We start from the raw sequence: 12,444 nt of genomic DNA on the forward strand, positions 1-12,444 counted from the left end.
AAAAAAAAAAAAAAAAAAAAAAAAAAAAAAAAAAAAAAAAAAAAAAAAAAAAAAGCATACCTTTGGCCAATAATTCTTCTTTTGAAAATTTATCTTAGGAATAATGAGCATTTATCAAAGATCAAACTATGAGAATGTTCCTCAAAGCACTGTTATAGAAAAACGTTGGAAACAATTCATATGCCCAAAATAGGAAATTATATAATGTCATGATTCATCCATAAAATGAAATACCACGCAACCATTAGAAATGATGCCATTTAAACTATCTCTGGAAGACAGACATCGCTGGAAACTTGTCTCAGCAGTTGCTACTATTGTGGGAATGAGATTGGGTGTGGAAAAAAGACAATCTTTTTACTGCTTAACCTATTTAAACATTAGGTTCACTCATTACTTTTTTAAAAAGTAACTCTAAAGGAAAGATACTCTTTTAAAAGTTGCCTAATAGGATGGAAAAATATGACATTATTGTTAAGTGGGGGGGAAAAGCCATGACCCAAGTTAAATGAATGAATGCATTTTTTACTTAAAAAAAATACATATTCTTAGAAAGATACTGAAAAGACAGTAATAAAAAATACTAAGGAACTTTGTTTTTATAGGCTGATTTCATCTCCCTCTTTGAAACACCTCTGGACAGTTTCCCCAGAAGTATCCCAGGATAGGAAAGATCCTCTTCCTAATTGGAAGCCTTGACAAAAACATCCCAATTGATGGTCTGAGAACCAAACAGGCCACATAGATGGAAAAGAGCTTAAAGAGAATGGTGAATAGTCAGTATTCATGCATTCATTCACTCATTCATTCATTCATTCATTCATTCATCATTTGTTGAGAGTGTGCCCGGCCCTGAGCTGTTGGTTTCCGGGGAAGTTATTGCCACTGTAAGTAGAAAATTCCACATAGACAATTTATAACTTCAGCATCTATAGAAGGCAGTAATTTAACTCAGGGATGTTTTCTTTGTAGCAGTTTTGCAATTTTGAAGAAGATTGTTCATGACATAACATGGCAAGTGGGAAAATTTGTAGCTCTCCTTTCATCTTAAAAAGCAGGATCTGAATTACATGCACCCCAAGAGAAAATCTTTCTTTCTGGTTGTGTGTGTATGTGCTTTACAAAAGATTCCTTAGTTTCTCCTGAAGTTAAACTTGGTGAAGTGAAAACTTACGAAAATGTCTCAGCAAAAGTACAAGCATCATAATAGAGGCCATGGCCTTGGCCCTGGGATTTTGAATCAAAAATCTTGAGTTATACTTTAAGGGCCTAAGCTCCTTGGGCCTCAGACCTCTCAGATATAAAAGCAAGGAGCCAGACCACAGAGAATTCTCCTCCATGACATGACTTAAATTTGAAAATCTGAGCTGCCAGAGCATAATTCCCCATCTCCAGTAACCTGAGGATCTGTTAGGCTCTGAGAATCCCTAAAATAGTCCGTGTCTCAAGGCATATTAGAGACAAACGGATTACAATACATTCTTTTTTCTTTTTTTTGCTCTGTTGCCCAGGCTAGAGTGCAGTGGCACAATCTTGGCTCACTGCAACCTCCACCTCTTAGGTTCAAGTGATTCTCCTGCCTCAGCCTCTTCCCGAGTAGTTCGGACTACAGGCACATGCCACCAAGGCTGGCTAATTTTTGTATTTTTAGTAGAGACGGGGTTTCACCATATTGGTCAGGCTGGTCTTGAACTCCTGACCTCTTGATTTACCCACCCCGGCCTCCCAAAGTGCTGGGATTACAGGCATGAGCCACGGCGCCCAGCCACATTTCTTCATTTTTAAGGTGATGTAGATTATTGGTAGACTTTCTGCTGATATGGTTCTTATTGGGAAGGAAAGATTAAATAAAGTCAAGTACAATGGTTCTTAACCCTGACTACACATTAGAACCACCTAAAGAGATTAAAAAAAAAAAAAAATCAATGTCCAGTATTTTAAAAGTTGAACTGGTATTATGTAAAAAAAAAAAAAAAATACTCTCAGTTGGACATTGAAAAACCTGAATTCTCATTTGGGCTTTGCCTTTAACTGTGTAATCTCTTAATCTCACTATGCCTCTGTTATCTCTTTAGGGTTATTTGTCCTTCCCAAAATGAGATGAAGTAAATAAAAAGTACTTTGCAAAACAAGAGTTGCTATATAAAAATGAAATGGTAAGGGGACAGGTCCTGTCTTCAGAAGCTATTTCATGGGAGTATTCATGGAGTACCATGCTCATGGTCAACCCTCATTGAGGAGAAAGATTGTCTAGCTGACATCTGGGTTATTGTCACCTCCGAATGCCCTGAGAACCTTGGTCAGAGGAGTGACACACCTCCCTTTATGCACAGAGTTAGCAGAGCTCTGTAAATTAATTGCACAACTCTAATCCTATTTAAATGCCCCAGGGGTATAGCTTATAACGTCATATAGGATTTGCCATCTGTAAATCTAGAACACTGAACATTCTGTTTGCTTCAAGGGGATGTTTCATTTGGCCAGTGAACCTGAGAATGCCTTATCCACAAAATGGCAAGCAGATCAGCAATCACGCTGCTCAGAAAGTATCCATGCCTGATGAGGGCCCACAGGTGGGTGCCAGGGACTATGGCTCTCTCAGGATATTCTCTTCCTTTCTCCCCAGGATCCTTGTGCATTGCCTGCCCATTCCTCAGGAGCCAAGAACCCATTCTGCCCCACCAAGCTGGGGGATACATGGGCTGAAGGCCCCATCCTGCCCTTCCTTGCAGTTGTCCTTCCCTTCCTTCCATCTTGCTAGGAAATTTACCAGAACATAGCAGATGATGAAAATTGAAACATTAAGTTTTAGAGGACAGTGTAGGAGGGGGCATTTGCAGCTAAAGTAGCTGCAACTCAGGAAGCCAAATGGAGTAGAAGACGATGTTTTCTTCATCTCTGAAACTTGGAAGAAGACACAAGCCTCATTTGTGACTTTAAATTGTGCAAGAATTAGGGCTGCCAGATTTAACAAATAAAAATGCAGTACACTCAGCTAGATTTGAATCTCAGATAAATAACCAATCATTTTTAATATAAATATGTCTTGAACACTTCATGGGTGTAATAAAAAATTATTGCTTGTTGATCTGAAATTTAAATCTAACTCTGTGTCCTGCATTTTATCTGGCAACTCTAGCTTGGATATACCTGCATGTTTAATAAAGGAAAAGAAAAATTAAATTTACAAACCAATTGTTTAAAGTTATGTGACGGACCGACTGAGTTCAGCTATTTCTCTCTCACCAAGGGCTTGGGCACATGTGCAGCCACAGTGTGATGGTTTGGGATTAGGAATTAAGGAATATGCATTTGCCAGTGCTCCTGAAATGCTATCCAGATTTCTTCCATTTTCTGACAGATTTAGCTCCAGTTTATTATGAAATTCTATAACAATTCAGAATATGTGTCAAAGGTCTCAAATATGAAATCAGAAGGTGCAGGGCAGGGGCTTGGGGGGAGGTACAAAGATTCTTGAAAAGGAAAGAGACCTGTGTTAAATGCAAACTGGTATTCATAACATAATATACCTTTTAATGCAGAGTAAGGAGGTAGTCACCAATGCATGACGAAATGGAGAGTTTGGTTTGGCTCATGGGCATCTATGTGAGGTAGGAATAGGCCACTTTCAGAATATGAGCATTATGATTCTCAAAGTAAAAACTGACATTCTAATGTGAATATTCAGGCCAGGCGTGGTGGCTCACACCTGGTAATCCCAGCACTTTGGGAGGCCAAGGTGGGTGGATTGCTTGAGTTCAGCGGTTTAAGACCAGACTGGCCAACATGATAAAATCCCATCTCTACTAAAAATACAAAAAATTAGCTGGGCACAATGGTGGACACCTGTAATCCCAGCTACTCAGGAGGCTGAGGCAGAAGAATCACTTGAACCCAAGTGGTGGAGGTTACAGTGAGTCGAAATCAAGCCACTGCACTCCAGGCTGGGTGACAGAACAAGACTCCATCTCAAAAAAAAAAAAAAAAAAAGTGAATGTTCAAATTTGAGTTGCCCAGTTTCTCTACATAAACTAATCAAATGAACTAGGTAACTATCTGATAACCATATTGTTTTATATCTTAATGCAAAGTGGCTGGCCCAAAAGCCAGAAGACCAGGTTCAAGTTTTCACTCTGCCACTTAAAAATTTAGCCTTTTTTGTTTATAATTTCCTCATCTATGGAAAGAACTAAAAGTTTTCATACTATGTGCCTCACTGATTATTTAATATTTAAATTTTCAAGGGAAAGATCATGATAAACTTCTCAATGCATGTACATGCATAGAGTTAGTCAATGTGCTATATGTTATTTTGTATTTTACTTCTTTTTCCAAGTTTTGAATTTTCTTCTGTCAGCATCATACACATTTATTAGTGCTTTGTCAGTGACTCAATATGAAACAATTTTTACATGTGAGTATGTATCATGTTTCTAGCTTTCTTCTGCTATAAAAAGTGTTATTATGTCTGTCTTTATACAAATCGGGTTTTTTTCTTTTGGTTTACTTCATTGCAATGTGTTCCTTTGAACAATTTGCTTAATTCTGGGGTTTTTTTTCTGTTTTCTTTTGTTGTTGTTTTTTGGAGACAACGTCTCACTCTGTTACCCAGGCTGGAATGCAGAGGTATGATCTTGGCTCAATGCAATCTCTGCCTCCTGAACTCAGGGGATCCTCCTGTCTCAGTCTCCAGAGCAGATCAGAAGACAGGTGCATGCCAACATGCCCAGCTAATTTTTTGTATTTTTTGTAGAGATGGAGCTTTTCCATGTTGCCTGGGCTGGTCTCGAACTCCCGAGCTCAAGCAATTCACCCACCTCGGCTTCCCAAAGTACTGGGAGCCCTGCCAGCTCTATTTATTTGTTGCCAAGTTGCACTTTAGGAGGTGGGGAACCTGTGGATTCTCCTGTTTCTCTGGGGCCGTCACACATTGTCTTCTGACCTTTTGGTGTATGCTAATTAATAGAAAAGCAGTAGGAATTGCTAAATTGAAGCTGTTTGTCAGAATAGTTCAACATTTTTCAGTACCTTGTTTTCTAACTGTATTTCTCTGTCTCTTGCCTCAGCCTTTCTACATTATGGATATAACTTTCATGTGTACATATCTTTTAATTGTTTTTATCTTTCTGTTGCACTTTCTTTCATCTTAGTTTTGTTACTGTCCATCATATGGAACGTTTTACTTTAATATAATTAAACCCATGCATGTCACTAACCTCTTCTTACACAGCTGAGATAGTCTATTTCATTTCTCTCTAAAGTATTTTGGAGAATGTTTAAAATGCTCAACCATGTAACTCATCTAGAATTTGTCATGGCCTGTGAGAATCAAGAAATATATTGAGAAAAGTAGAGGATATAGAATTTTAAAAACTAAACGATTTGACCCCAACAGCACTAGCTTAAACAGCCTTAAATAAGTTACTTAATGTCTTAAGATAGTGTCCTCTACTAGATTGAAAACAGGGACTCTGTCTTACTTCTCTGTGTATTTTCCACAAAATTCTGCAAAGAACGCTGTATGTAGGATAAATGTTATAATGTGTATATTTAAGTCATATTTTTTCATTTTGCTATTAAATTATTCCAACAGCATTTATTAAATAATGATTTATTTCCCCATTATTTATTTGGTTGCTTACAATGGATCATGGTATCAGTGACACTCAGATTTGTTCCAATGGCAAAGCACCTGGAAGTTGCAGCATTCTTTGCAGAACAATGTGACATATGGAGAAATTAAAATAATGAAAATTAAAATTTGATGCTACATCAGATAACCAGCTTATATCAGATTCTAGTATAGATACCATTAGATTAGACACCAACAGTTGTTTTTAAGTAATGGGAGAAATATTAAAATTAAGAACATTCTATCCAATAACTTAATTCCTTATAAGAATCAAGGAAAGAATAGAAGCTGATGAAACAGCAAGTTCCTCAAGAACAAAAGTTGAAAATCATACCGTATATTAAGCATTATCAGTTGAGACAATATAAATAAAAACCTCCGATAAAATGTAAACACTGTGTAAATACGAAGCCCAGCCTCACTAGGCTGAACTCTAGCTGAACCCAAAAACTTCTAAAGATCAGTCTTTTGAGCAGGATGGAATTCCTGACGTATTAGAAAGTCTAAGAGAGAGTGATGTCAGACCTCCAGAGCATGCTTCACACCAGCAGCCTGACCTCTGGACACTTCTGTTCATTCATCTATAAATCAGAAAGGAGACGACACAAAAGGGCCTCACAGCTTCACATTCTACCATATTGCAGAGTATGGACTTTACAAAGCAAACGAGGAGGAGCTATGTTGGAACCATCAGAAAGAACTGCTGTATTGTTTGTGTTCTCAGGACCTTACCAGCACAACAGGCTAGAGTCCTGTGCTCTGCACAGTGTTCATGAAAAGGTGGATGAGGATGTCTTTTAAGGCTGTTGGAACCCTCTGCAAGCAACATCATTTTGCTATGCTAATTAATATTTTTTCATTGAGGTCGGGCATGGTGGCTCACACCTGTAATCCCAGCACTTTGGGAGGCCGAGGTGGGTAGATCACTTGAGGGCAGGAGTTTGAGACCAGCCTGGCCAACATGGTGAAACCCCATCTCCACAAAAAACTTAAGTTTGCTGAGCATGATGATGCACACCTGTAATCCCAGCTACTTGGGAGGCTGAGGCAGGAGAATAGCTTGAACCTGGGAGGCAGAAGTTGCAGTGAGCAGAGATGGCACCACTGCACTCCGGCCTGGGCAACAGCAAAACTGTCTCAAAAAATAAAAAAGGACAATATGCTATAGTGTAAAAAAAAAAAAAAAAAAAAAAAAAAAAAAAAAAATCCTATTGGAACAAGAAGTAAGAACTCTACGGTTGGGTATCCACTCTGCCACTTGATCTAAGATAAGTCATTCAATTTTATGGGCCTGTTTCCCTTTTTCAAAAAAAAAAAAAAAAAAGGGTATATAGAATGGATGGCTCTGGTTGTCTCAAAAAAAAAAAAAAAAAAAAAAAGACCAAGTCTCACTCTGTCACCCAGGCTGGAGAATAGTGGTGCGATCTTGGCTCACTGCAAACTCTGTCTCTCGGGTTCAAGCGATTCACCTGCTTCAGCCTCCTGAGAAGCTCGGACTACAGGCACACACCACCATGCCCAGCTAATTCTTGTATTTTTAGTGGAGACTGGGTTTCACCATGTTGGCCAGGCTGGGTTCTGATAGTCTTGTCCAAATATAGGTATATCCCAATTCAAGAAAAATCAAGATACAAAACTTTATACTTAGGGAACCGATATTTTGCTATTTCGCTAAGTCACTCTAAAAAATTCCTCCAGGGTTTATGATAAACACTGTCCTCCAGGATATTGATAGCTTTTCTCTAGACAACAACATTCATGGACAATATTCTATGACAGGCGTGTGTGTGTTGCCAAAAAATCAGACCTGCTGAATCCTGATTCAGATATAGAGCCAAAGGACAGTAGATCCATAAAATCATTTGCTTGGAAGGGAAATGAATGATGACTTCTTCTGACTCATGGTTTCTTAATCTCCAGTGTACTCTTGGTCCAGGGTTCTGAAATCAGGACTAGCAGGGAGAGACTGCTTCATGTAATCGTGCAATCATCCTTTCCCCTTCTCTTTTACACCACCTCCAGAGACTGCATGGATCAGTGGTATTGTTCAAAGCATTTCGGTACATTTTAGCTCAAGCCATTTCCCCCATCCCAAAAATGTATCCCACCAAAAGGTTTGCTTCTCATCTCCCCAAGAGTATGTGTGCTCCAGATGTTTTTGAACTCTCACTGCAGGATGTGGTGCAAACAATCCCAGATTGCTTTGGTCGTCCTAACTTAGTCATCACACTAAGGGCACTCCACTCTATAAACGCTTACTGCCAACTTATACTTCACCGGTGCGGAAACACCAACATGCTTTCTGTCACTCTGGACCGCTGATTCAGATCAGAAAGCTGAATGCAAAGTTACAGACAGTGGCCCTGGTTTACACTTAGCAATCGGTGCGTATATTTTAGGATGGGATTTCTCCGAATATTAGCAAAGCTTTTAATATGCCCATTAAAATAGGACACAGTTCCTGCTAAGTTCATATGTGAAGAGCCATTTTTCCCTGAATTTTCTCAACACCTGAGACAGTTTACAGAAAAGTTTTGCTACCCTTTTTCAGGTTCAGAAAATGGTCTCGCACAGAAGCAACGAACACCTCGCCGACGCTATCAGCAGCCCAAAATGTTGAGCAGCCCTGAGGACACCATGTACTATAACCAGTTAAATGTGAGTTCAAAGTGGCCATAAAGCGGTTTCACTGGCTTTGTTTCCAGTTAATAATTCTGTTATTACTACCTGTTCCCACCCCGCAGCCCCACCCCCACTCCCATGCTCTCGTCTTGAACATGTGCTTAGGCTCTTTATCTGTTGCTTTCATGTCAGGATGTCTGCCTTCACGGTGAATAATTGATGCGGTTTATCAAAGACGAGCAAGATGCATGCTTCATCAGGCTCACTTGAGCCCTTTGATCAAAAAAATTATGCTGTGACTTCTGATATTATCAGCATCTGCTTGCATTCAACACAAAATCACTTTGAATTAAAAATTAACGACTTGCTGCTTTGCTTTGACTGTGTGTTCTTGGCCCTCTCCACAGGGAACTCTAGAATATCAAGGGAGCAAGAGGAAGCCAAGAAAACTTGGGTAAATATCTGTCTTCTTAGTTCTAAGCAACTGTAAACAGAAGGGGTCCTTTGTGATATTACAGAAAATGCAAAACTTTCCAGAGAGGCTTCTAAAAATATGCAGTCCAGATATTGCCACTCTTATTGACACTGGAAACTACTTTTCCCAGTATCAGGTATACAAAACTTGAATCTATTCTGTCCAAAAAGGTTGAAATTGTCACCTAAGGGCAAATGTTATTTCTTACAATTATTCCAGGAAATTGTACTTTCTTCATAACTAGAGACATATAGTGGGTTATATAAAACTCTCCTTCCACAAATAAGAGCACTCTACCAAGTACAAAAAGGCCACGTCCTCCATGTTATCCTACCCTGGGCCTTAAAACATGTACAAAGAGAAATGTGCCCCACTGGTTAGACAGAGGATAGTAAGGAGTTTGTCTTTCACTTGGTTGTTAGCATCTCAATTGAGAATAGCAATGAAGTAAATAATTGATACTAGTTAGAGAATTCGGGGAGGTCAGGAGGAAAACCTTCTCATCTAGAGGGAACCAGATGGAGACAGGCAGACAGTTCAATCCCACAAATCAAGCTACAATATGACCACAACTTGCAGACACCACAAAACTGGACCCATTACCATGCATGACCCAAAGGTGAAGGGCTTTGTGGATCAGACCCTGGTACCTCTGTACTGGGAAACCCTGAGCTTCCTAAGCTGTCCTTCCCCTCCAGTGTTGGGACTCAACCCTGTTTCAGCTACTCACACGACTTAGCTGCTCCAGTGATGATTGTGACATTTGTTTTCTTTTTTGTTGAAAATCCTTGTTGTTGTTGTTGTTGCAGCCAAATGAAAGTACTTGATGGGGAAGATGAATATTACAAATCTCTGTCACCAGTGGACTGCATCCCTGAGAACAACTCAGCCCACCCTTCCTTTTTCTCTGCATCCTCAAAAGGAGATTCTTCTGCTCAACATTGAATTGTACTTCCTAGCCCCAAATCTGTCCAGAGTAGGAACACTCATGATAATTGACTGTCATTGCATAAGAAAGCACTGACATGGGGTCAGCTTCTTTGGACATGCGATCCATGCCTGAGCCTTACTGAACAACTTGCAGATTCCAAAACATCTTATCCTAGCTCTACCACTCTCCCACATCTGTTGTACAGCCTCAGCTGGGTGTTCCCTTCCTTTCCCATCCCGTGGGTCCCTGTGGGACACTGAGAACACCTTTACAATAGTATAAACAGTCACTGATGCCCCCACTGTCTAGGAAGATAACAGTCTCACCACAGTCTCATCATGGACCCTGATAATATTTCTTGATTTTTCCTATCAAGTTACTTTTCAGTCCACTCGGAAGCTGCTCCAGTGGAGATCCAGGAGTCCCTTTCCTGCACTCTTCTCCACCCTCTTACCCTTGCTGGGCTTTTCTATCACTCCCGCCTCCCCCAGGGTCAGGACTCCACTGCTGAGTGCCCCATCCTGGAGGATTAGCCCCCAGAGCCCCTAGGACAAGATAATTGCCTGTGTTTAGGCAGAGGCACCTAAATCTTTCAGATTCTTTCTACAAGGCAAATAACCTCTCTCTTGCTAATTATTATGCTGAGAAAGCCGTTGCCTCTTTATTTCACCTTGCCAAGACACCCACACTGCTTTAGTAGTGAAAAGAAAGGAGTGAGAGGGAAAGTCTGGGTCACTTTATGCTGTAACTCTGCGTTCACTGGTCAAACAACTCCACGAGGCTGTTAGTGACTACAGTGGAAGGACCTGATCTTGTCCACCTTAGTGTGCACCACGCCTAGCACAGTGCCTGACAGAGGGGACCATCTAGTGAATGAAGAACAGGTGGAGAGACTTAACTAAGTTACACAAGCATCTCTGACGGGAATGTGACTTTCAATTGTATGTTACATATGACTAATCACTTTTTGTACACCATAAACTCTGCTTTTTCACTCAAGTTTGAGCTAATTCTATTGTAATGACAGATATTATAATACTCAATATGATTCAATATGACAAACCATTTTGAGCACCTGCTTTATATAAAACATGACAAATTGCTGTGTGACATAAACAAAAACAAAGAAGCCCTGTAAGACCCTGTCTCTAGAACAGATGTTCTGAATATTTTTCTTACACTAAAATATGCAGTAGAGAGTATGCAAGAAAATACCTAAATTTTGAGAAAAATTACCTTGAAGAAAATCTTATCAGAGCTTTGAAATGGAGTGTATTAATAGGCCTCTTATGAAGATAAATAATGAAATGAGGCATTTAAGGATCTCAGAAATTATAATTTTAGAAGTAAAATAAATATAGCCAATTTTTCAATAGCTGTACTTCACTCAAAAGGTAATGTTTATAAGTAAGCAGAGCAGAAGAAATGCAGATAAGTTTTATTTTATTGTTTAAAAAATAATGCATAGAATAAATTTTTCATGTCACTATTAATACATGAGTGCTTTTGGAGTTTCACTTTTATCATTGATTGTCTACTTTTGGATTGATGATAATGGCTGCCTTTCAAATTGTTGAATGGAAATGCTCATAACTCCCTGCTTGTCCGTGTACAATGTAATTCTAAACCTGGCTCGTTTCTAATTTAAATATATCTATAAATAAAGTGAAAAAGAAAACAGAAGTAATTGTAGAATCATAATCCAGAAGCTCTGCACGGTTACGTCATGAATACAGCTGTCCTCCTAAGAGTACTTGAGAAACGACGTTCACTTTTAGTCACAGCATAGAGACGACAGATAGACTACAGACATTATTCTTGCGCTAGTCAGTGCCACAAACTCAAAAAGCAATTTTTAAACCAAGTAGATGAGAATGATGCAACCTGAAATCTTGTAACTTATTACATTTATCAAAGTAATATGCACATGACAAAAATCAGATGGTCCAGAGAGTTACAGTGGAAGCAGTCTTTTTTTCCATGTCCCCTTCTCCAGGAAGCAATCATTGTTTAACACTATTTATAATTCTTCTAATGATTGCTGCTGTGCCTCTGAATAATTTGCTTCTACCTTCTTGGTTTGTCATTTTAAACAATACTTAATCTCCCCCTTATGAAAAAACAGATTTATTTCAATTCCCTCTCCCCTTCTTACATCACCAGGACTTATTTTATGTTGAAATGGTTGACTACCTTTTAGCCTAAGTCATATAATTAAACATTCATTGTTTTGTACCATCAACATTCAACAGTATTTCTGTGAGGATACCTGAAATTAGGAAAACCAGCAGACTGACAGCTGGGCATGGTGGTTCATGCCTGTAATCCCAGCACCTTGGGAGGCTGAGATGGGTGGATCATTTGAGGTCAGGAAATTGAGACCAGCCTGGCAACCATGGCAAAACCCCATCTCTACCAAAACTACAAAAATTAGCTGGGCGCAGTGGCACACACCTGTCCCAGCTACTCAAGAGGCTGAGGCAGGAGAATCACTTGAACCTGGGAGGGAGAGGTTTCAGTGAGCCAAGATCATGCCACTGCACTCCAGCCTGGGCAACGAGTGAGATTCCATCTCAAAAAGTAGTAAGTAAATAAATATAAATAAATAAGAAAACTGGCAGACTGAACGATAATGTCAAAACACAAAACAAATGATTCTGGGAGTAGAATATTTTTTTTAAAAAAGTTCCACTGCAGACATTTAGCGTTCACATTCTGAGCGGTTGCTGCTTCCATTTTGGTCATTTGCAGATGTGCCTTCATCTACTTTTTTTTTTTTTTTTT

The 12,444-nt window shown here is 39.3% G+C and overlaps 1 protein-coding gene across 1 annotated transcript in view; it reads left to right on the forward strand.

Moving 5' to 3' along the window:
• Positions 1 to 11,338, forward strand: part of MYO3B (myosin IIIB) — a 491,163-nt gene extending 479,825 nt beyond the window's left edge. The window contains exons 33-35 of the mRNA XM_037741885.1: positions 8,184 to 8,290; positions 8,662 to 8,708; positions 9,539 to 11,338. Of these exons, the coding sequence (XP_037597813.1) occupies positions 8,184 to 8,290; positions 8,662 to 8,708; positions 9,539 to 9,674 (290 nt within the window). The 3' untranslated portion in view covers positions 9,675 to 11,338. The remainder of the gene's footprint in view (positions 1 to 8,183; positions 8,291 to 8,661; positions 8,709 to 9,538) is intronic.
• The last annotated feature ends 1,106 nt before the right edge of the window (positions 11,339 to 12,444 follow it).

The sequence above is a fragment of the Cebus imitator genome, unplaced genomic scaffold, assembly GCF_001604975.1.
Source record: "Cebus imitator isolate Cc_AM_T3 unplaced genomic scaffold, Cebus_imitator-1.0 Scaffold110, whole genome shotgun sequence".
NCBI lineage: Eukaryota > Metazoa > Chordata > Mammalia > Primates > Cebidae > Cebus > Cebus imitator.